Raw genomic sequence first — 21,670 nt, 5'->3', positions numbered from 1 at the left:
ACGGCCAAAAATAAACACACACACACACAAAAGAAGTCAGAGCTTCTCCATTCACTCACATGACCTTAGGAAATCCAGTTAGCTGCTCTGGGCCTCAACTTCCCCATCTGAAAAAAATGGGCTTGGACAAAAATCTCACTCCCACTTATTCTACATTCTTAGACTGCTAAGAATGCACAGCCAGACATCCAAAGAGAGGAAAGGGATTACTCAACAAATGATGCCAGAGTTTAGCCATTTACAAGAAAAGGAAAGTCATCCAAGATCCAAACTTCATAACACATGTCAAAATAACTCCAGAGGGATAAGGGTATACAAAATAAAAAATCACAAGGAAAATAAGAAAATATATCCTTGAATAGCCTTATGATCAGATGGTAAAGAATTTTTAAATTCAAAACATATGAAGGAAACAGAAAAGGAAAACATTGGGAAACTTTCTACATCAGAAAAGAAAACCAATATTCTTAGAAATGTAAGCAAACATAAGAGGCACCTGCAAAATGAGAAAACCACAGCAAAAAGCACAAAGCTTTAGGTCCTACCCTCCACCTGATAGCATCTTCGTCTCTCAGTGCTCCACACAGGAAAGGCAGGGCCTAAACCCGACCCAGGAACCAGAGGGAAGCTGTGGAAGCTCACGGACCTGAGAACCACGTGACAGCGCCACACCAAACCAGAGGGCTGTTACCAAAAGCCTGAGTAACTACCCAATAGCAGCCACCTGCAAACTGAACCCGGGGTAGGAATGACCGAGGCTCTTACCTAATTTTGTAGATGAGAAAACGCAGGCCCAGAACAGCTAAATGAGATTGCAAAGTCATAACACCTGGTAAGCGTTAATGCCAAATCTGGAACCCACCTGGGGTTCTGCCTCAGCTGATCCATCTATGAAATGAAGACGTTGGATTAGACCCATAGTTCTCCAAGTGCAGTGGCCAGACCAGCAGCATGAACCTCACACGAGAAGTCCTTGGCAATGCAAACTCTCAGGTCTCCCCAGATCCAGAATCCTCACCACTGGGATGGGGCCCAGCAATCTGTGGTCCCACAAGCCCTTAGGGTGCTTCCTATGTGCACCGAAGTTTGGAAAACCGCTGGATTCCAGGATGTCTAAGGGCCCTTCTAGACATTTTCGGGAATGTCTGAGCATTGACCTCCAGGCCATTTGGCACAAAATCACACTACTCTTAAGCTAAGCTAAGCTAAGTCCACTTCAGTTGTGTCCGACTCTGTGTGACACCACAGACGGCAGCCTATCAGGCTTCCCCGTCCCTGGGATTTCCAGGCAAGAACACTGGAGTGGGTTGCCATTTCCTTCTCCAATGCATGAAAGTGAAAAGTGAAAGTGAAGTCGCTCAGTCGTGTCCGACTCTAGTGACCCCATGGACTGGAGCCTACCAGGCTCCTCCATCCATGGGATTTTCTAGGTAAAAGCACTGGAGTGGGGTGCCATTGCCTTCCCTGACACTAGTCTTAACCTAGGACCAAAGAGTGGTATACAAAGGAAAAGTCTGATTGCAGTTTGTAATAGTGGGAATAAATGCCGCCCCTTGGTGGAACTTACACCTATTGTATGTTAAAAGCTCCCTGTCTGGATTCACTTGCATATGGCATGATGGGACTCCTAACCAGGGCCTTCTTCCTGGGGTCTGCTTAGAGAGAGGACCAATGAGCCCCTCTTCAAAAAAAGCCAAGTGGGGGGTGGCAGGGGGAGGGGCAAAGAAGAGATGGCCTGTCAATCACCTTTTTGCAGCAAATTCTCTTAGGCTTAGAGGCCGCAGGACCAGTTGGAGAAACCTGCTGGAGGGAACAGCAGGGGCCAACCTTCCCTCAGCCTCGTTGCTCCCGTTTGACGTGCCCTGGCCTTGGTCAGATTTCAAGGCCAGCTCAAGGCCAGGTGACATGGAGGGAATCTCCTAGTCTGACAGTGAGGTCCTGGCCTGCGTTGAGGCCACCAGAATTTCCATCCCAGGAAGGGGCTCTGCTCCTCAGCCATCCTTGCCTAATCCTGGTCACCCAGCAGGGGTGGCTGTCGCGTAGGCCAAAGCCGAGCACCCTCCCTGGCAGCACCCAGCCCCGCAGTCCCCTCAACCCAGCAGGCTTCCGGCCCCACAGCCCCCTCACTCCTGCAGCCTATTAGCCCCACACCCCTCCCTGGCCCAGCAGCCCCCTGGCCCCACAGCCTCCTCAACCCAGCAGCCCCCTGCCCCCACAGCCCCCTCATCCCAGCAGCCCCTGGCCCCACAGCCTCCTCACCCCAGCAGCCCCCTGGCCCAACACCCTCCTCATTGCAGCAGCCCCCTGGTTCCGCAGCCTCCTCACCCCAGCAGCCCCCTGGCCCCAGCAGCCCCATGGCTGCACACAACCCCCTGGCCCCAGCAGACCCTGGCCCCACGGCCTCCTCACCCCAGCAGCCAGAGGGCCCCACACCCCCTCACTCCGGCAGCCCCCTGGCCCCACAGCCTACTCACCCCAGCAGCCCTCTTGCCAAACACCCCCCTCACCACAGCAGCCCCCTGGAACCACAGCCTCCTCACCCAGCAGCCCTCTGGCCCCACACGCACCTGGCCCCGCAGCTCTCTGACCCCAGCAGCCAATGGCCCCACAGACCCTGGCCCAGCAGCCCCCTCACGCCAGCAGCCCCCTGACACCACAGACTCCTCACCCCAGCAGCCCCCTGGCCCAACACCCGCCTCACTCCAGCAGCTCCCTGGCACCACAGCCTCCTCACCCCAGCAGACCCATGGCCCCACACCACCTGGCCCAGCAGCCCCCTCACCCCAGCAGCCCCCGGCCCACACCCCCTCACCCCAGGAGCCCCCAGGCCTGCAGCCCCCTCACCCAAGCAGTCCCCTGGCCCCACATCCCCCTGGTCCCAGCAGCACCACTGAGGCCACCTTTGCAGTTGGCTCTCACCTCTGCCCCCACTTCCCAGCCAGAGCTATTGAGGTTTTATGTTGGATGAAAGTGACATAAAACCAGCTCTACTGGCCCAACCAGAGCCTGTGCTGTGAAGGATGGAAGGGAGGAGGGGAAGATGGCAGTCGTGTCCAAGGGAGGGTTGAAGCCTTTCAACATTTACTTTGATTTAGGGGAGGCAGCTCTTGAAAGTCAGTGGAGGGATCCCACCTCAAGGGGCCAGAAAGACAGACTACGGTGCCTTGGGCTGCCCACCATCTTTCCCCACCCACACCCTCCTGGCCTGTGTATCTTAATGAGATGATGGAGGACACTTGAGCAACTTGGCCTCGTAGTTCACCAGAGGAACATAAAGGCTCTGAGGTGGGAAAGCAAAAGACCCTTAAGCTGTGCACAGGAGACTGTTTTCTGTCACAGAGTCTGTGGCACGGAGACTGGAATGTGCCACCATTCAGGGAAACCATGCTGTTGAGAACAGGAAGGAAGAAAAAACTGTTGAGGGGAGGCAAATTCCTCAGGCTTGCCAAGAAAGCTGTAGCACGTGTAAGCTGTTTTCAGGACTTGATTAATATCGTTAAGCAACTTAATGCCCCAGAAACTTCCAGTTAGACTAGGCAAAAACAAAATCTAAACATCATAAAGTAATTCATGATACTGAGAGAAAGTATGCCTCTATCAACCTGTACGATAGGAGATACAAAATCATCTTATGAGCTTACAGATGACGAAAATAAATGGAAACCAGGTATTGCGGAGGCAGTTGTTGAGGAAAAGTCTGACAGTAAAAGCCACCCTGAAAGAATTATCTTGGCATCAAAGTTTTGAAATGCAGAATTGCTCAGAAATATGATTCAGAAAGTCCATGAGCCTATTTCAGAGCATCTGAAATACTTGTCCACAAGTTCTCAGATGCTGGAGAGCCTACGAATTTCACAGTTGAACTTCTCTGAATCCAGTGACTATTTCTCAAATGAGGTGTTGACTGAAACATATCTAATAAAGTCATACCTGGATGATTTTGATCCTTCTGTTCTCACGGACCACAAGTTATAGGCTGCATTGGGTGCTGAATACATTGGAAGAAGAATGTCACTCAGAATGCATTAAGGAACAGGATAGCAAAGGAAACGGAACTTCCAGAATAGGGTACAAAACAACTTTCAAGGACTCATACTTCAGCTACTTTTGTACTCTGGAAATTCCTAAATTTAGAATACTAAGTGGGGTTGGTACAGGTAAAATTCCTGAAGGTCAATTGCAGTTCTTCTTTCATGAGTGTACAAGATCAGTATTTTACTCAACAGGACAAGACACACAGAATGATGATGATGACACAGGCGAAGAATAAAGAGAGAAGAAGCAAAGCAAGAGGAAGAAAATGATTAATCAGAAGAGGAAGAAGAACCCTAAAATAAACACGACTTTGTTGAATGCAAGCTGCAGTGAGCCAAGGGCGTTAAAGATCATTAGAGAATAGCTTAAACATACGCTGCACTGCTTATACCTTCTTTTAAAAAAAGTTTCTAGGTACCTAATAAGCAGCTTTTAAAAGGTTTTAAAACCACTGCTTTCTTCTTAGAATTTTAATGGTCTCCACTTTTCTGCCAGATACATAATTTACTGCATCCTTGAACATCCATAGTTTGGTTCTCGTGAAGTACTTTTGTCATAGGTATACACCGACAGCTGTAAAATATCAGAATCCTTACTGCAAACTAAGAATGGTTTAGAAAGCCTTCCTGAGAAACCAATTGAAGCAGTTTTCAAATTAGCTTACTTGACTTGTGCCTTCATCATTGTGCTGTAGAAATGTAGTCTCTTGTACTCACTAGTACACAATGCACTTTTAACCGAACCATGTGCATGGTTAAGGGTTCCAGTAAGCCACCTTCAGTAACTGTCAGCTTCTTTAAGGATCTTTGCACTGATGTTTAAATCAAAAGAAATTTGGAGACAAGTGATTCATCACTGGGGTGTCAATAACGTCTTCTCTTCATTTTATGCTTAGCAGAGCAGTTTTTGTAGCACTCTACCTTCTAGGAATGCTACCTGTTCACCTTTTGGTAAACTTGCATCAGATTATTTTGTTGAAAGAAGGCTAAAATATCAAGGGGCAAAAGATGCTCTAGAGCTGTGGTCCCCCACGTTTTTGGCACCAGAAATAAGTTTCAAGGAAGACAATTTTTCCACGGACCAGGGAGGAGGCGGATGGCTTGGGGATGATTCAGGTGCATTACATTCATTGTGCACTTTATTTCTATTGTTATTACATCAGCTCCACCTCAGATCATGAGGCACTAGATCCCGGAGGTTGGGGATGCCTGCTCTAGAGCCAGTCAGTCAGTTCAGTCGCTCAGTCGGGTCTGACTCTTTGCAACCCCGTGAACTGCACCACGCCAGGCCTCCTTGTCCATCACCAACTCCCAGAGCTTGCTCAAACTTATGTCCATCGAGTCAGTGATGCCACCCAACCATCTCATTCTCTGTCTCTCGCTCTAGAGTAGTGGTTTTCAAAGTGCGGCTCCCAGCGTAATGGTCTAGGAGGTCACATGGTGCAAGTGAGCCCAGCCCTCCACTTTGGCTAAGACAACAGAAGAAGAGGCTCACCTCCATCTAAGACCAACCTTAATTCACTGGCTCCAAAGTGTTGACGGTAAAGTGACTAGGACCCAAGGGCTCCTCTGGAGAGGAGACTAGAACTCCTTGGAGCTTGAGCCACACACCCCTCTGAGGATAATGATTTCCTGGAGGTAGTAGAGAAAAGTGTAAGGCAAAACTAATGACAGAAGAACATAGATCTGGTGATGCCATTTATATAAAGTTTTAAAACATGCCAAAAATGCTATGTACTTTGGGATATAAGTGTATATTTAACAACCTCTTTCATTTCCCAACAGTGTAGGCAAAGTACATGGGAATGAAACACCAAACTCATGACACCAGTTACCATTTGAGGAAAGGATGTGCAGACCTCCAACTCCGTTTCTATTGTTTTGTTTCTTAAACTCAGCAGAGATTACCTGGGCCCCAAGGAAGTTTCTATTAGTGCTCATACTAATATTGCTATAGTCTTATGGGTGACTTTAAGTAGTAGACGGGCCTAATCTCTAGAATTGGGGTAAGAAAGTGGTGAAAGGCAGTTCATCAGAGAAAGGGAGTTTGGGGGGAAGGCCTCGTTCTACAATTAGTTAACGTCACATAGACACCCATTCAGGATGGCATTACCAGACTGCTTCTCCAGTATGCTACAATAGCATACTTCACAAGCAGCCTCCCTACATCCCATCTCAAGACCCTCACTGTATGGAACCTCAAAGAATCTTCTTCACCTTTCTGTCTTAAAGTACCAAATACCTCCAGAGTCAAGTTGACCTGAGGAAAAGCTATCAAAGTGGAACAAGACTTGCATCCCTAGATCCTTTACCTCTTTTTTTTAGCAACATCCTGTTAACTCTCAAGCAGTGGCCCCTCGTGTCACTGCCTCTGCTGCTGCTAAGTCGCCTCAGTCGTGTCCGACCCTGTACAACCCCACAGACGGCAGCCCACCAGGCTCCACCGCCCCTGGTATTCTCTAGGCAAGAACACTGGAGTGGGTTGCCATTTCCTTCTCCAATGCATGAAAGTAAAAAGTGAAAGTGAAGTCACTCAGTCGTGTCTGACCCTCAGTGACCCCACGGACTGCAGCCTTCCAGGCTCCTCCATCCATGGGACTTTCCAGGAAAGAGTTCTGGATTGGGGTACCATTGCCTTCTCCGAGTGGCCCCTGCTGTCCTCCTCAGTTCCACCATCAGCCCCAAGCACCTAGAATCAGGGTCACTGTCACTCCCCATATAGGCCTCCTTTCCCTGGGAACACCCCATGCCCCCAGATCTTTTCTTCATTCCTCTACTCATCTGCTCTCAAGGTTCCTGTCCCAATTCCTCAAGACCCTGCCTAATGTAATACCTGGCTAATGATATAAAAGTAATAGTATTTTCAGGTAGGATGTGATTCCATGTTAACATATAATGTACTTCTCTCTGAAAGGTCCTATGAAATGATGCTAAGATAGGCAATTTCAGACCCTGTGGCAAAGTAGGGGAAGAAAATTTTAGAGGATTTTTAACTTACACTATGTAAAGACACAGCAATTTAGTGTGTAACCTCTCTGATCTCCAAAAGTTGAAATTTAGAATGAGCTAACCACAAAGCAAACAAATATTAACACTGATGCAATTATCTGCCATCTTATATATACTTTTAATGACCAAATTGACTTTTTTTTTCCCTGTGAACTTGTCCCCCTCAATCTAAAGATACTTATGTGTGTGTGTTAGTCACTCTGTCATGTCTGACTCTTTGCAACCTCGTGGACTGCAGCCCACCAGGCTCCTCGGTCCATGGCATTCTCCCAGCAAGAAGACTGGAGTGGGTTGCCATTTCCTCCTCCAGGGGATCTTCCCAAGCCAGCGATTGAACTTGGGTCTCCGGCGTTGCAGGCAGATTTTTTACCATTCCTCCAGCAATATGAGATGTACCGGTATATAGAGAAATTACCCAAACTTTACCGACATTCAAGGCTCAACTTTAATCTCACCCAATGGGGGCTCTCCAAATTCATAAATGGGATCCTACACAGAGTAGCATTTGACTTGGTAACTTATACAATTAACCAATACAGAGGAAGCAAGTTGTTTATAGTCATTTAACAAATGTTTAAGGGGCCTCCTTGGTGGCTCAGGGGTAAAGAATCCGCTTGCCAATGCAGGGGATGTGGGTTCAATTACTGGTCCAGGAAACCTGTGTTCTAGAGTCCGGGAGCCACTGCTGAGCCCACATGCCTAGAGCCATGCTCCACAACAAGAGAAGCCTCCACAGTGAGAAGCCTGCACCCTGCAACTAGAGACTAGACCCTGCTTGCTGCAACTATATAAATACCTGTGCAGCAATGAAGACCCAGTGCAGGCATTCATAAATAAATCTTTAAAGTAAATAAACAAATGTCTCAGTATTTACTCTGTTTCAGATATGATTCTAGGTGTTTGGGGGACATAGTGAAGAAAACAGACAATAAGCTCTGCTTTTGTGGCACTTAACTCTTGGTGGTGCTCAGAGACGCTGGGGAGTTAGGACAGGAGTAATAAAAACAAAGATAAAATGTATTAAATGGGAAAAGTTCAAAACTATGAAGGAAATAGAAACGGTGGTAATATAAGAGTGTTTGAGGGTGGCAGTACATGACAAGTTGAATTCCACACCCATGGTGGATTCATGTCAATGTATGGCAAAAACAATACAATATTGAAAAGTAATTAGCCTCCAAGTAAAATAAATAACTTTTAGAAAATCAAAAAAAAAAAAAAACTAATCTGAATTCCAAGGAGGAGGCAGCCATAGGACAATTTGGGAGGAAGATTCCCATGAAAATTACTAAGAACATAAAAGTGGGGGAGGGGGCATTTCTTCTGTACTGAAGGCAAGGAATTACTGATTGAGTGTGGACAAGAGGACCAAATTAAAATTCTGCTTCCTCTGAATAAAAAGGGCATGCTTAGAAGTTGAAAAAACCCAGACAAACCTCACTAAGAACCCTTAATTCTGATAATGCTCATTGTATATTATCATGTTAAATATTCACAAAAACCCTGTGGGGTCGTAATTATTCTCCTTGTTAAGATGAAACTAAGGACAATAGGTAAGTTTACCCTAAGTCACACAGCTTTTAACAACAGAGGGACAGAAAACGTAACATGATCAAGAATATCTGTTTGCAATCAACAGCCAACTTCCTATTATTTAAGGGTTGGAGACTGGGATTCTCTAATCAAAGAGAAGAATTAACAATCAGCGTCTTTTGCCAACTCAGAAAAATGAAACTGAACTATTTGCTAAATAGCAGAGTGATCCTTTCTAGATAGTGAGATTAAGGGCAATTTTTAACTTCTTAATCCAGGCTCTGTTCCTTATTGTCTGTGTACCCTTGAGAATGTTGCTAAAGATCTCTGTGTTTGGTTTCCTTATTTGCAAAAGACGGATAACAACAGTACTCACATCATAAGGCTGTTCCAAGGAGTAAATAACATAATGTACGTGTTTAAAATAGTGCCCAACCTATAAGTATTTAATAAATGCTAATCATCATCATTATCTCAATATAATTTTAATTTGAATTGTTTGAGAATAAGTCCATATGTTTAAAAATCATTTGTATTTATCTATGATTTATCTACCCATGTCTTTTGCTTATATTTCTATTATTATCTTCTTCATTTGTATGGGCAAGATATGTGTGAATTTTTGATACCCTCTTTAATCTTATGTGTTTTATTAATCTGTTGTACAAAGAATATGTATTATTTTTATAAAGAAGAAAAGCGTGGGATCCTAAAACTTGCCAGAAAGACCTTGGAGGGCCTTAGCAGAACTTTTCTTGACTCAACTCATTCCTAAATGCACCAAAACTCTTCTGCTAGCTCTACCATCATCTCAACGGTTTTTTGCTTTGGAGGCCAACCTCCTTTTCAGGGCAAAGGGCAAAGTCTTTATTGGAGCCTTCACGGCCCTATCTACTTTAAAGGCCCATCGGCCACTCTGCTCTACACTCCTGCCATTTTGCTCCCCGGCTAGGTACACACCAACACATCTCTGCCACTCTTCATGCTGCTTCCTTTACCTACAGGAACCTCCTTGCCCCTGCCTTTTTACTGCCACTTGAACTCCTAGCTTCAGGATCCCCTGAAATGCCCCCTCTTTCACACTGTCCCAGGCACCAGCCCACCCCCTTCATCTACTGGCCATAGCTAATCATCCACTCTCCCATGCTTCCTTAACACTTGTGCTCATCCTTATTACAGCACTGAACAGAGTGAGTCGTCATTGCCCAAGTGTCTGTCTAACCCTGTAGATCATAAACCAGAACAAGCCATGGGTCTCAGATAACTGAGTCCCCATGTCCGAATATAATTCCAGGTATATAGTAGGTGCTTACATGTGCTCAGTGAATGCGTAAATGACTAGGGGCTGGAGTGTTTGTCCTATAGCTTCAAGTGGACAGACTAGTTGTTCCTGACCTGGAAAGACACTTGTATGATTTCTCTTGTTTTGTTTGCTTTGTTTGGTAACATGCTGTCTCCTCTAAAGTGAATAGTGATGGTCTTGTTCAAACTTCTGAAGAAAGAATGTACAGAGATAGGAGGAAACAAAGAAAGCATAAATAGTCTGGTTTCATGGGTGGGGCAACTTCCCTGGTGGCTCAGATGGTAAAAAAATTGGAGACCTGGGTTCGATCCCTGGGTCGGGAAGATCCCCTGCAGAAGAGAATGGCAACCCACTCCAGCAGTCTTGCCTCGAAAATCCCATCGACAGAGGATCCTGGTGGGCTGCAGTCAATGGGTTTGCAACTTCTTATAGGGGAAAAAAAAACCCCGTCTACCTGGGAGTATGTGTTTCTCTGTTAAAGAAGAATGGAGGCAGTCCTGTCACAGCATGGGATAGGAAATGGGAGTGCCCTAATTAAGCACCTTCCTCACCCAAGGACCTCCATCGCATCACCCAGGTCTGCCCTCTGGCCAGAAACAACATCTGCCTCCTCTTCCTACCCCTCAGTTCAGTTCAGTTTTTCACTTATATCCAATTTTTTTGTGTCCCCATGGACTGCAGCTCACCAGGCTTCCCTGTCCATCACCAACTACTGGAGTTTACTCAAACTCATGTCTATGGAGTCAGTGATGCCATCCAACCATCTCATCCTCTGTCATCCCCATCTTCTCCTGCCTTCAACCTTTCCCAGCATCTTCCCCAGTCTTTTCAAATAAGTCAGTTCTTCACATCAAGTGGCCAAAATATTGGAGATTCAGCTTCAACATCAGTCCTTCCAATGAATATTCAGGACTGATTTCCTTTAGGATTGACAGGTTTGATCTCCTTGCAGTTCAAGGGACTCTCAAGAGTCTTCTCCAATTCCAAGGTTCAAAAGCATCAATACTTTGGTGCTCAGCTTTCCTTATGGCCCAACTCTCACATCTATACATGACTACTGGAAAAACCATAGCTTTGACTAGACAGACCTTCCTATTCCTAAAGTGAAAATGAAAGTGAAAGTGAAGTCATGTCCAACTCTTTGCAAACCCATGGGCTACTACCCAAGCCTAGCCTACTAGGCTCCTCTGTCCATGGGATTTTCTAGGCTAGAGTACTGGAGTGGGTTGCCATTCCCTTCTCCAGGGAATCTTCCCAACCCAGGAATCGAATCTGGGTCTCCCACACTGCAGACAGACACTTTACTGTCTGAGCCACAGGAAAGGTCACAGGCTTTTTTACAGCCAGGGACTCACTGGCGTTTACAAGCCTATTTTAACAAGGGCCACACAGAGACAGCATCCTGTCTTTATTGTCCTTAGTTCGGGCCTGTTGCCCATCTTTTGGGTCCAAAACCTCCCTCCTCTGAGAAGCCTTTTCTGAGAAAAAACTTTCAATGCCTTTTGACTCACTTGTTTGAGTTCATGCATTACAGTGTAAAGATGGAAATGTTTTACACCGTCAGTGTCCTCCAGCCAAAGATCACAAAAACATGCCTGTAGTTGAGGGAGTTCAGTTTACTATTCATTGCAGTAAGGGAGAACACACATCATGGGGGAACCATGTGATGCCTTCCCAAGTATCAGAAAGAACCTGTTACAGAGGCTGGGGTTTGGATGAGTTATTTGGGGAAGTTTTTCCTTCAAGGAAACAGGGGTTTGCTCTAGATTAGATGTCTTTAGGTAGCTGAGGCAATTCTCAGCTCGGTATTTGAGTAAATCTTCCCTTTAGGGAGAGGAGACTAGACCCAGAATAAAGACCTAATTGGTCAAGAAGTTGTAGACATTCATTTTAGCCAAGAGAGGGGGATGTTTAGTCATGTATGATCTTCTTTTTGGTCCTGTCTTGTCTCCTTTCAATATGGTCTCAGAGTGACCATGTCTGATGTTCATGTTCTATCACACTGTTCTAAGACAAGTCCAATAGGAAAGAAGATGGCCAAAGCTGATGTGTGAGGTATGTTTCAATTCCAGATTAAAGATCAGGAGATTGGTCCTAGTCCTGGCTCTTCTACTAACTGGCATGACTTTGGGGATGCCAGTTAGCAGCTCTAAATTTTAGTTTCCCTATTTATTATTTTTTTAATTTTTTAAAATTATTATTTTTCTTTTTGTTTGTAGATTTCTTTATTAAATTTATTTATTTCAATTGGAGGTTAATTACTTAAAAAAAGAATGGTCTTAGATTCCATATCTAAAGGCCTTTCCAGCCCTGAAACGCTAAGAGAATGTGTGTTTCTCTTGCATCTCTTCTCTTTATAGGAAATGCTAAAGGGGACTTGGCCACACATCCTTATGTGTGTGCATACTAAGTTGCTTCAGTTGTGTCCGACTCTGTGTGACCCTATGGACTATAGCCCCCTCCCCCAACCCCTTGGTTCCTCTGTCCTTAGAATTCTCCAGGCAAGAATACTGGAATGGATTGCCATGCCCTCCTCCACAGAATCTTCCCAACCCAGGCGTCAAATCCGGGTCTCTTACATCTCCTGCACTGGCAGGCAGGTTCTTTACCACTAGGGCCACCCCGGAAGCCCACAAAACCTTACAGAGGGGAATTCATGTGTAACAAATGGTATTATAGGTGAGTTGTTTAAAAATCAACTGAGATTTTAATCTTAACACTGTGAGTCATTATTGATCCCAAATTAAGAAGTTAAATGTAAACATTCAGAAGATAGCCAAAAACAAGTAAGTATAAAATTCATTTCTGGATGAGAAAAGATGTACAAATTTATAATGTTTAAAACAAGAAAAAAGAAAATATTATTAGATTTTACAAAATAAAAAAAAAAACTACACACTTAGAAACATTCACCAACTTACAAGGCAAAATCAAACTAAAAACACATTTTCAACAAAAGTTCAGTATCCTAAATATAATTCCATCTTCTTCCATCTACCTCACTCATATTTTCATTGAACGCCACCTATACAGATGATAAAACTGAGGCCTAGAAATGATAAGCAACTGTTACAAGATCACTTAGGGCAGCAAATGTTAAACCAACTCAGACCTCAGATGGGGATTCTGCCTCTTTTTTGCTGTCTTTATAATGAGAATTTTGGATTAGAGATTACTGACATTGCCTTCCAAATTTAAACCAATGATTTACAGCAACACCATGCTCCATTCACGAGGTGAGACAGAGGAAAAATGCAAACACTGAAATTCGGTTGGAACTGAACTGAATGAAAGGGAAAAAAATCCCCTCTTTACAATTATGAGACTTATTAGTATTTTTCCTAAATGTAACATCCAGATGTAATCGGCTATGTCTTTTTCAAAAAATATTTTTAGTGCTACAAAACTTTTTTTACAGAATGACTGTAAAAGCAGTTAATTTCTGTATAATTTTCAAAATTACACTTGGGGTCTGGACTAAGTGGATCTTGAGATCAATAAAAAGTCTGGGACTGTTGCCTCTGAAACAGCCTAGGAAGGTGGCCCTTTTAACATCTGTCATGCTTAGCACTTAGGAGATGACCTGATCCTTTAAAGAAACCTCTCTTTTATTATTCAGTCTTCAAAGCGTTAAGTGAATTTGTCTGGGTTCATTATACACCTTCTAGCTCCTAACTTCTCCAACACTTCTCAACATTCAGTTCTGACTGCATTCATTTCAATTTGTCTACTCTTTTCCAACTGTTTTTCACTAAGTTAAATTGTCCAAATTCTCTTTCTCTTCTTCGGAGGTTTTTAGTACTGCTAACATCTGAGATATACAACATTTTTATGACCCTGTCTCTATTCACATGAGCCATTACCAGGTGGAAATTCCCAGGTGGGAAATTTCTCACAGTTCACATGGCCCAGGATGCCTTCATAAATACTTTCCTGCACAATTACATAAAGGACACGAGCCTAGAAGACCTCCAGACATGTCAGAACCCTAACGCGTCAAAGAACAAGTAGGCAATTGAGAGCCATTTGACAACCAAGGGCCTTGGCCGTTCATTGGACACAGAGCACGTCAATCCTTGTTTGTCAGCAAATGAGCCCAAAGCTCGTGACGAGGGGTCACATGCCACCGTTAACTGTTCCGGCCCCGCCCCTCGACTGTGGCCTGGCTCCACTGCCTGAGGCCTGACTTCCGTCGGACGCTTCCGCCATTGGCCGCCTACCCTCCCGGTCGTGGGGCCTCCTCTGTGGTCCCTTCCGTGACTGCCTCGGTCCATCTCACTTCCCTCAGCCTCCTCTCAGGGCAGCCACTTCGGGTGCCACCACCTGCGCCATTGCCATCGTCACCCGCCCGGCTGAGGTAACTGCCGGCTACCATGTCTACCACGGGGGATGGAGATCTGACCCATGGCGGGCAGGAAGGCCCAACAGGTGCAGTGGGGGCCCAGGCCGGAGCCCGTGACGGTGTGGACCGCAACTCTGAGCCTCGCAGGGGTGACTCCATGCCTGAGGCTGAGGCAGGTGCAGCTGTGGGGGCTTCAGGAGGCCCGAGGGAGGCGGCCCTGGAGGGCGGGAACGCTGAGGGAGACTCCGACATCAGGCCGGCTGAGGAGAGGGAGGTGGAGGAGCAGGCGCAGGGCGTGAACCGCATGGTGGTCTCGCGCCACTTCCCCATGAGCGGCTTCAGCCTAACGGTCCTAAATCTGATGCACTCGATGATGAACCGTTTGTCCGACAACCACGTCATACTTCCGCCAAATGACGACCGCGTGTTGGTCTGGTACCAGACCAGGCCGCGCTTGTCTGACCACAGCTCAGCCGCCGTGGCCGGGTTATCCGAGGACCAGGTACCATTGGAGGAATCGGGGGAGGGGCCGGCTGAGGAAGCCCCGGATCAGGAGGTGGAGCAGGCTGAGGAAGCCCAGGAGGCGCAGCAGGCGGAGGAAGCCCAGGAGGCTAAGGCACCCGAGGAGGCCTCTTTATGGGAGACGGCCACCAAGGAGTCTGAGGAGCCCAGCTTGCGGGATATGCCACAGGAGCCTGTCGCCCCTGAGAGTGAGCATTCGAGGGGCGGGGGGAGTTGGGAGGGATGGAGACACTGGCATCTGCAGGCCGGATCTGGGGACCAGGGATCCCGAGGAGGGGGCAGGCTCAGACGGGGCGGCGTGCCTCAGGAGGGGAGGCCGGGAGTCAGGGCCTCCTTTAATCGAAGGCCAGAGGGGCCCAGTAGAAGCCCAACCTCATAACGACTTCTTTGGTTTGGGGGGAAAATAAGCTGCCCTCTACCAACCCTGGTAAAGGTCTGAGATGAACAGTGCCAGTTATGAGCCCACAGGTGAAGGTCAGTGGAGGCAGGTGTTCGAGAGGGAGCTTGAGAGGACATGGAAGAGAACAAGCAAATGGCAGACCTCATATTTGGTTCATAGCTTTTAAAAATGTCAAGATTCTTGGAAAGTTGATCCCAAAACATTATGAACTTATACAGGAGCACTTGGTCAAAATGAAATATTTAGGGGATTGAGGAACTCAGGAGCTTCCCCATAGAATTTGTTATTGAGGTGAAGCATATTTTGGCGAAAAAGTTCTGGCCAAAACATCCAGAATGCATCAGACCCAAAGGATTCTGATCCTTGAGCACAAGTAATCAGTAGCACAGGGTGACAGATGTACCAGAAAAAAAGAAATAATGTCATTGTGAAAATGATCAAGCAGCAGCAAATGAGGGCCATGGAAGTGTTGCATCCGCCAGAAGGAAGGCCCCCAGTTACTCTTTGCTTAGTTGCTTCTGTCCTCCTGCTTCTCCTAAGGGTAGAGTACTGGATATCTTGCCATTCCTTAGGTGTTGGGATGTTTTTTCTGTGAATGTCTGGTCCCAAAGTCTATTATTCCTCTCTAAAGAAACAGCTGAATGCCAGGATGAGAACTCCAAAGAAGAGGCGCAGGGCACCAAAAGTGAGGGGAAAGAAAAGAAGTATAACAGAAAACAAGAAGAACCAGAAAAGGATCTGGACCCAGCAAAGGACAGGCCCAGAAAGCCCAGGTATCTGTGTATAGCTTTGAAAATAACCCAGCTGTTCCCAGGCATTTACCAATTTTGTTTTTGCTTTTTAATTCTCGGAGTAAATTAAGAAAACGTTGGTTTGAAATTAGTTCAACAACTCAAATTTACCTAATGTTTATAGAACATTCCTGTTCCCACTAATATAAAGAGCTTGAAGTGAAATACACTTCATGGCTTCTCATTTGTTCTTATGAGGTCTTTTGTCCTCTATCTGTAAGACTACCAACAAGTTGTAAATGTGTCAGTACCTAAGACCAGTATTTCTTTAGAAAACAATGACTAAAAGCAGCAGCAACTGGGCTGTGCACTAGTTTGGCCTTCATTTCTTGACCACAGAAGTGCAGTCGCCTGCATTAAGAGAAGACCCCTTTTAGAGCGTAACTACTTACGAATAGCAAACAGTTCAGAATTTCAAGTAGGACCACATTTAGTGATTAATAGTGAAATATTTGTTCAGTTGTAGATTTGGGTATTTTATATGACAGTCAAAAGAAACAGTCATAGGATGACTGATGTTTATCACTGAGTTGGTAGTGAAGGTATATGTATTGTCTTTTAATGATTAACACTTTCTCCCTCGTTTGCACAGTGATGTGTTTCATAATAACAGCCTCTTTCTCATATGGTAGACATGGAAACCGAGGGTCTGGGAGGGTAAGGGAGTATCATCTGTGGAGTGAGCACAGGCTTTTAAGGTAGAAAGGGTGATTTTAGTCCCAGACTAGCCTCTCAAAAGAAGGGGGCAAAAAAAAGCATTTATGGTGTTGGGCAAGAGGGAGACAAGATTGGTAGGATCACATGATTGAAGCCATCGGGTTGTATATGCACCCAATATCCAGGGTGAACGTTACAAGAGTAAAATGGGTTTTTCTTCTCTCCTTGTTGAGATACAACCCTCAGATGCAGCAGACTGTTTTCTTAGATCTAGAAAGTTTCTGGTGCTGACTGATGCTGTATAATCGTTCATTTTCTCTCATTTCTTCCTGCAGTTTGGAAGACTAGAAAGAAGACAAAGAAGAAAGGATCCATTGTTCGCTATTTTTAGATTTTTCAGAAGCCCATGGGAATATTATTTACATTGATTTCCTTCCAAAATCCATCCCCCAAAAAGCAACTGTCTAATAATATCTAGTAAAAAATCCAATATCTAATTGGGTTTTATCTTCCACAGATATATTTGACAGCATTTGTTCTAGTTAAAACTAAGTTTTAAAGTAGTAAACTGAAATGTAGATAGATTTATGTATATAAATAATCCTGATTTAAATCTCTTTAAAAATGAGAAGCCGTTTTACATCATTGGAAGGCATCATCACATTCCACCATTTGATAAGCCTGTTGTAAATTCTTTTATTGCAGCCCCCCCAAAAATTTGTATTTAAAACAGTTCTGTAAGACAGAAATAGAGGTCAAGGCTTTAGATCTGCACTTGTTTACTGTACTAGTCACTAGCCATGTGTGGCTGCTGAGCATTGAAAATGTGGCTAATCTTAGTTGAAATGTGCTACAAATGTAAAAGATGGTGTAAAGTCTCATTAATAACTACCCATTGAAATGATAATCTACTATTAAATATAGCATTAAAATTATTTTCTCCAGTTCCTTTTTACTTTTTCAAAAATTTATTTATTGCTACACGTGGGCTTTCTCCTCTTACGGTGCACAGGTTCTCACTGAGGTGGCTTCTCTTGTGGAGCATGAGCTCTAGGGCAAACGGGCTTCAGAGCTGGGCACATGGGCTTAGTTGCCCCTCAGCATGTGGGATCTTCCTGTACCAGGGATTGAACCTGTGTCCCCTGCACTGCAAGGTGGATTCTTAACCACTAGACCACCAGGGATGCCCTCTTTTTACTTTTTAGATGTGGCTACTAGAACATTTAAAAGTACACAGGACTTGTGTTATATGTATATTTCATAGTACTGCTGGGTGCTTTTCAAGGAAACCTGAGGGATGGCCCAGCTTGCCTGGAGGCCAGATGGTGCTGCTGAGCCTGAGCCCAGATGCTGATTTGGAGCACTGGTTCTCAAAGTTTGTTCCTTAAAATAGCATTATTAGCATCACCCACGAACTCTTAGGCTCCACTCAAGACCTGTGAATCAGAAACTGGGAGTGGGGCTCAGTAGTCTGTGTTTTAAGAAGCCCTCCAGGGGATTCTGATGCAGCCAAGGTTTGAGAAGCGCTGGTTGACAGCCACAGGGGGAGAAGTTGAGACCCACCTATGGTGACCAGTCTTCGTTCACTGCCTTGGGGCTGCTGGAGGTAAATTGAACAGGACGGTAGGGGCTGGACTGGCGAGGAAATTAGGATTCACAGGGGCTGAGACAGACAGAGGCTGTGGATAGGGGATGGCACCAGAAAAATATCCAGGGACAGAGCTGGTTCCAGAAAGTCACAGACATGATACCGGGTATATGAAGTCTAAGAGAAGCTTCACTCAGCAGGAATGGATAGTAGATACATACAAAGTTGCCTGTGAGGATGTATGTATATGCAAGCATACAGAAAGGCATGCAATGGAAAGATAAACCACATTTAGGATGGTGGTTACCTCTTGGGGAAAGAGAAAGACAGCGATCCTATTGGGGAGGGATACATAGTGGGCTTCAACTGTATCTCTAATTTACATTTCTTAAACTGAGTGGTGGTTAAATAGTGTTTATACTAGTATTCTTTATAATTTTGTGCAGATCGGAAATATGTCACAATAAGTAAAAAAGAGAAAAGGGAGAAAGTGGCCTTAATCTTTGAACTCTGTTTAAGGTAATAAAAAGATAAAGTTGTAGATGACCAGAGTGGAGGATCAGAGAAGGGGAAGGGCCTGGGGGTTTGAGACTCGATGGGCTTATTTCTGCATTTACTTCAGGCTTCCTAGGTATCTGAAACATGGTCTAGCTGGAACAAACTTTGTTCCCACGGGCTCGGCTCCTGACCTTCTTGTAGATAATTGATAACACATGTTCTGTGGTGGCATGGCTTCTATTCTAACTGTGTGCACGTGCAAATACACACACTACATCCACCTATTCCATCAAAACCAACCCCTGCACTGAACCTTTAAATGGCTGGGACCTTAAGGGTTTTATCTTTCTATCTTTCTCTCTTTCCCAAAGCCCTAGGCAATGAATTTTCCTGTTCGTAGGTATTTAATGTCAATTAAAGTGAAGTAAACTTAGGATCCACACAACTTTTTTTTTTTTTTTTTTGGTCACGAGTGTTGACATTTTAAAATGTATTATATTATTTCTTATGGCTAGAACCACATGGTGTGACAGAAGGCAAAGCACTCCCTGTCATTATTATTTCAACTAAAACAGCAGGTCAACTAGTACAATTTCAGGCCCTTCAACCTAGTTCTGATTTGTTAGTATTTCTGTGGTGCTAGTTGTTAAAACAGTATTGCTTCCAGGCCCAGGCAGAGGTATCTCTGTCTTGAGCTCTACGCTTTAGAGGGCCACTTTGGTCCTCTTCCAGCCACACCCCTCCCGCCAGGGCCAGGAGCCCAGCCCATGGGAACAAGGGCTTTGTCCCTGCTAGCCCATGCTCCAGGTACCTGGCAGCCCTGAACAGTCCCTAGCCTGCTTCCAGGGCCCGTGTGCTCCTCTTAGACCTGTCCTGGGGAGGGCTGACTGCACTCACTGCTGGGGTGGGTGCTCCCAGGCCCAAGGAGGGGTTGTAGGCCCAGAAGGGGATGCGGCCTGGCCTAGGAGCCAGGGCATGGGCGGGGGAAGGGAAGGAGGGCAGCTCTTCCCACACCATCAGGTCAGAACTTAGAGGAGTCTGAGAATACTAAATCCCAACCTGGCCATTCAGCTCATTAGGAAGGTACATTTGTCATGGAAGGAGATACAACTTATTTAATGGTTTATCATTTGATTTGAACATTTCAAATATTTTTAGACATGTGGATCCCCAACTGAACTCTTTTTCTGAACCTTGCAAATAGGACAAATGTTTCAGGCAGGCCAGATTAAATATCTGCTCTATCACCCCTTTCCCTTTTTACTCCATGTTACACCTATTCCTGAGCATACTGGGCATCATGCTTCTGAAAAAGTTTTTTAACAGGTACTTATTTTTTAGTTGAAGTATAAATGCTTTACAGAATTTTGTTGTTTTCTGTCAGACATCAACATGAACCAGCCATAGGTATATATTTGTCCTCTCCCTCTTGAAACTCCCTCCCATCTGCCTCCCCATCCCACCCCTCAAGGTTGATACAGAGCCCCTGTTTGAGTTCCCAAAGTTATATAGCAAATTGCCAGTGGCTATCTATTTTACTTATGGTAATTAAGTTTCCATGTTACTCTCTCCATACATCGCACCCTCTCCTCCCACCCTCCCATGTCCATAAGTCTCTTCTCTATGTCTGTCTCTCCACTGCTGCCCTTCAAATAAATTCATTGACACCATCTTTCTAGTTTCCATATATATATGTATTTTACTATACAATATTTGTCTCCTTCTGACTTACTACACTGTGTATAATAGGCTCTAGGTTCATCTACCTCTTTAGAACTGACTTAAATGCATTCCCTTTTACGGCTGAGTAGTATTCCATTGTACATATGTACCACAGCTCCTTTATTTCTTCATCTTTTGATGGACATCTATGTTGCTTCCATGTTCTAGCTATTGTAAACAGTACTACAATGAACACTGGGGTACGTGTGTCTTTTTCAATTTTTATTTCCTCAGGGTATATGCCTAGGAGTGGCAATGCTGGGTCGTATGGTGGTTTTATTGCTAGGTTTTTTAAGGAATCTCTATACCGTCTTCCATAGTGGCTATATCAATTTACAGTCCCACCAACAGTGCAAGAGGGTTTCCTTTTCTCCACACCCTCTCCAGCATTTATTGTTTGTAGACTTTTAATGATGGGCATTCTGACTGGTGTGAGGCAAGTTCTCATTATACTTTTGATTTTCATTTGTCTAATAAAGAGCCTCTTGATGAAAATGAAAAAAGAGAGTAAAAAAGCTGGCCTAAAACTCAACATTGAAAAAACTAAGATCATGGCATCAAGTCCCATCACTTCACGGCAAATAGATAGGGAAAGAATGGAAACAGTGAGAGACTTTATTTTGGGGGGCTCCAAAATCACTGCAGATGGTGACTGCAGACATGACATTAAAAGACGCTTGCTCCTTGGAAGAAAAGCTATGACAAACCTAAACAGCATATTAAAAACCAGAGACATTACTTTGCTGACAAAGGTCCCTATAGTCCAAGCCATGGTTTTTCCAGTAGTCATGTATGGATGTGAGAGTTGGCCCATAAAGAAGCTGAGCACTGAGGAATTGATGCTTGTGAACTGTGGTGTTGGAGAACTCTCATTGAGAGCCCTTGCACTGCAAAGAGATCCAATCAATCAATCCCAAAGGAACAAAGTCCTGAATACTCATCAGAAGGGCTGAGGCTGAAGCTGAAGCTCCAATACTTTGGCTACCTGATGCAAAGAACTGAGTCCTTAGAAAAGACCCTGAGGAGAAGGGGACAACAGAGGATGAGATGGTTGGATGGCATCACCAACTTGATGAGCGTGAGTTTGAGCAAGTCCTGGAATTGGTGCTGGACAGGGAAGCCTGGCGTGCTGGAGTCCACGGAGTCACAAAGAATCGAACACGACTCAGTGAGTGAGCCAAATAATGAGTGATGTTGAGCATCTTTTCATGTGTTTGTTAGCCATGTATAAGTCTTCTTTGGAGAAATACCTGTTTAGGTCTTTTTCCCAC

The 21,670-nt window shown here is 45.0% G+C and overlaps 1 protein-coding gene across 1 annotated transcript; it reads left to right on the top strand.

The window, feature by feature from the left end:
- The first annotated feature begins 14,027 nt into the window (after positions 1 to 14,027).
- Positions 14,028 to 17,526, top strand: LOC133242464 (cancer/testis antigen 47A-like). Its single transcript, XM_061408637.1, has 3 exons — positions 14,028 to 14,931; positions 15,775 to 15,916; positions 16,927 to 17,526. The coding sequence occupies exons 1-3, from the start codon at positions 14,253 to 14,255 to the stop codon at positions 16,937 to 16,939; spliced, it is 834 nt and encodes a 277-aa protein (XP_061264621.1). The 5' UTR covers positions 14,028 to 14,252; the 3' UTR covers positions 16,940 to 17,526.
- Positions 17,527 to 21,670: the final 4,144 nt, after the last annotated feature.

This window comes from Bos javanicus, chromosome X (genome assembly GCF_032452875.1).
Source record: "Bos javanicus breed banteng chromosome X, ARS-OSU_banteng_1.0, whole genome shotgun sequence".
Lineage (NCBI taxonomy): Eukaryota > Metazoa > Chordata > Mammalia > Artiodactyla > Bovidae > Bos > Bos javanicus.
This window is presented reverse-complemented; position numbering and strand designations above follow the sequence as displayed.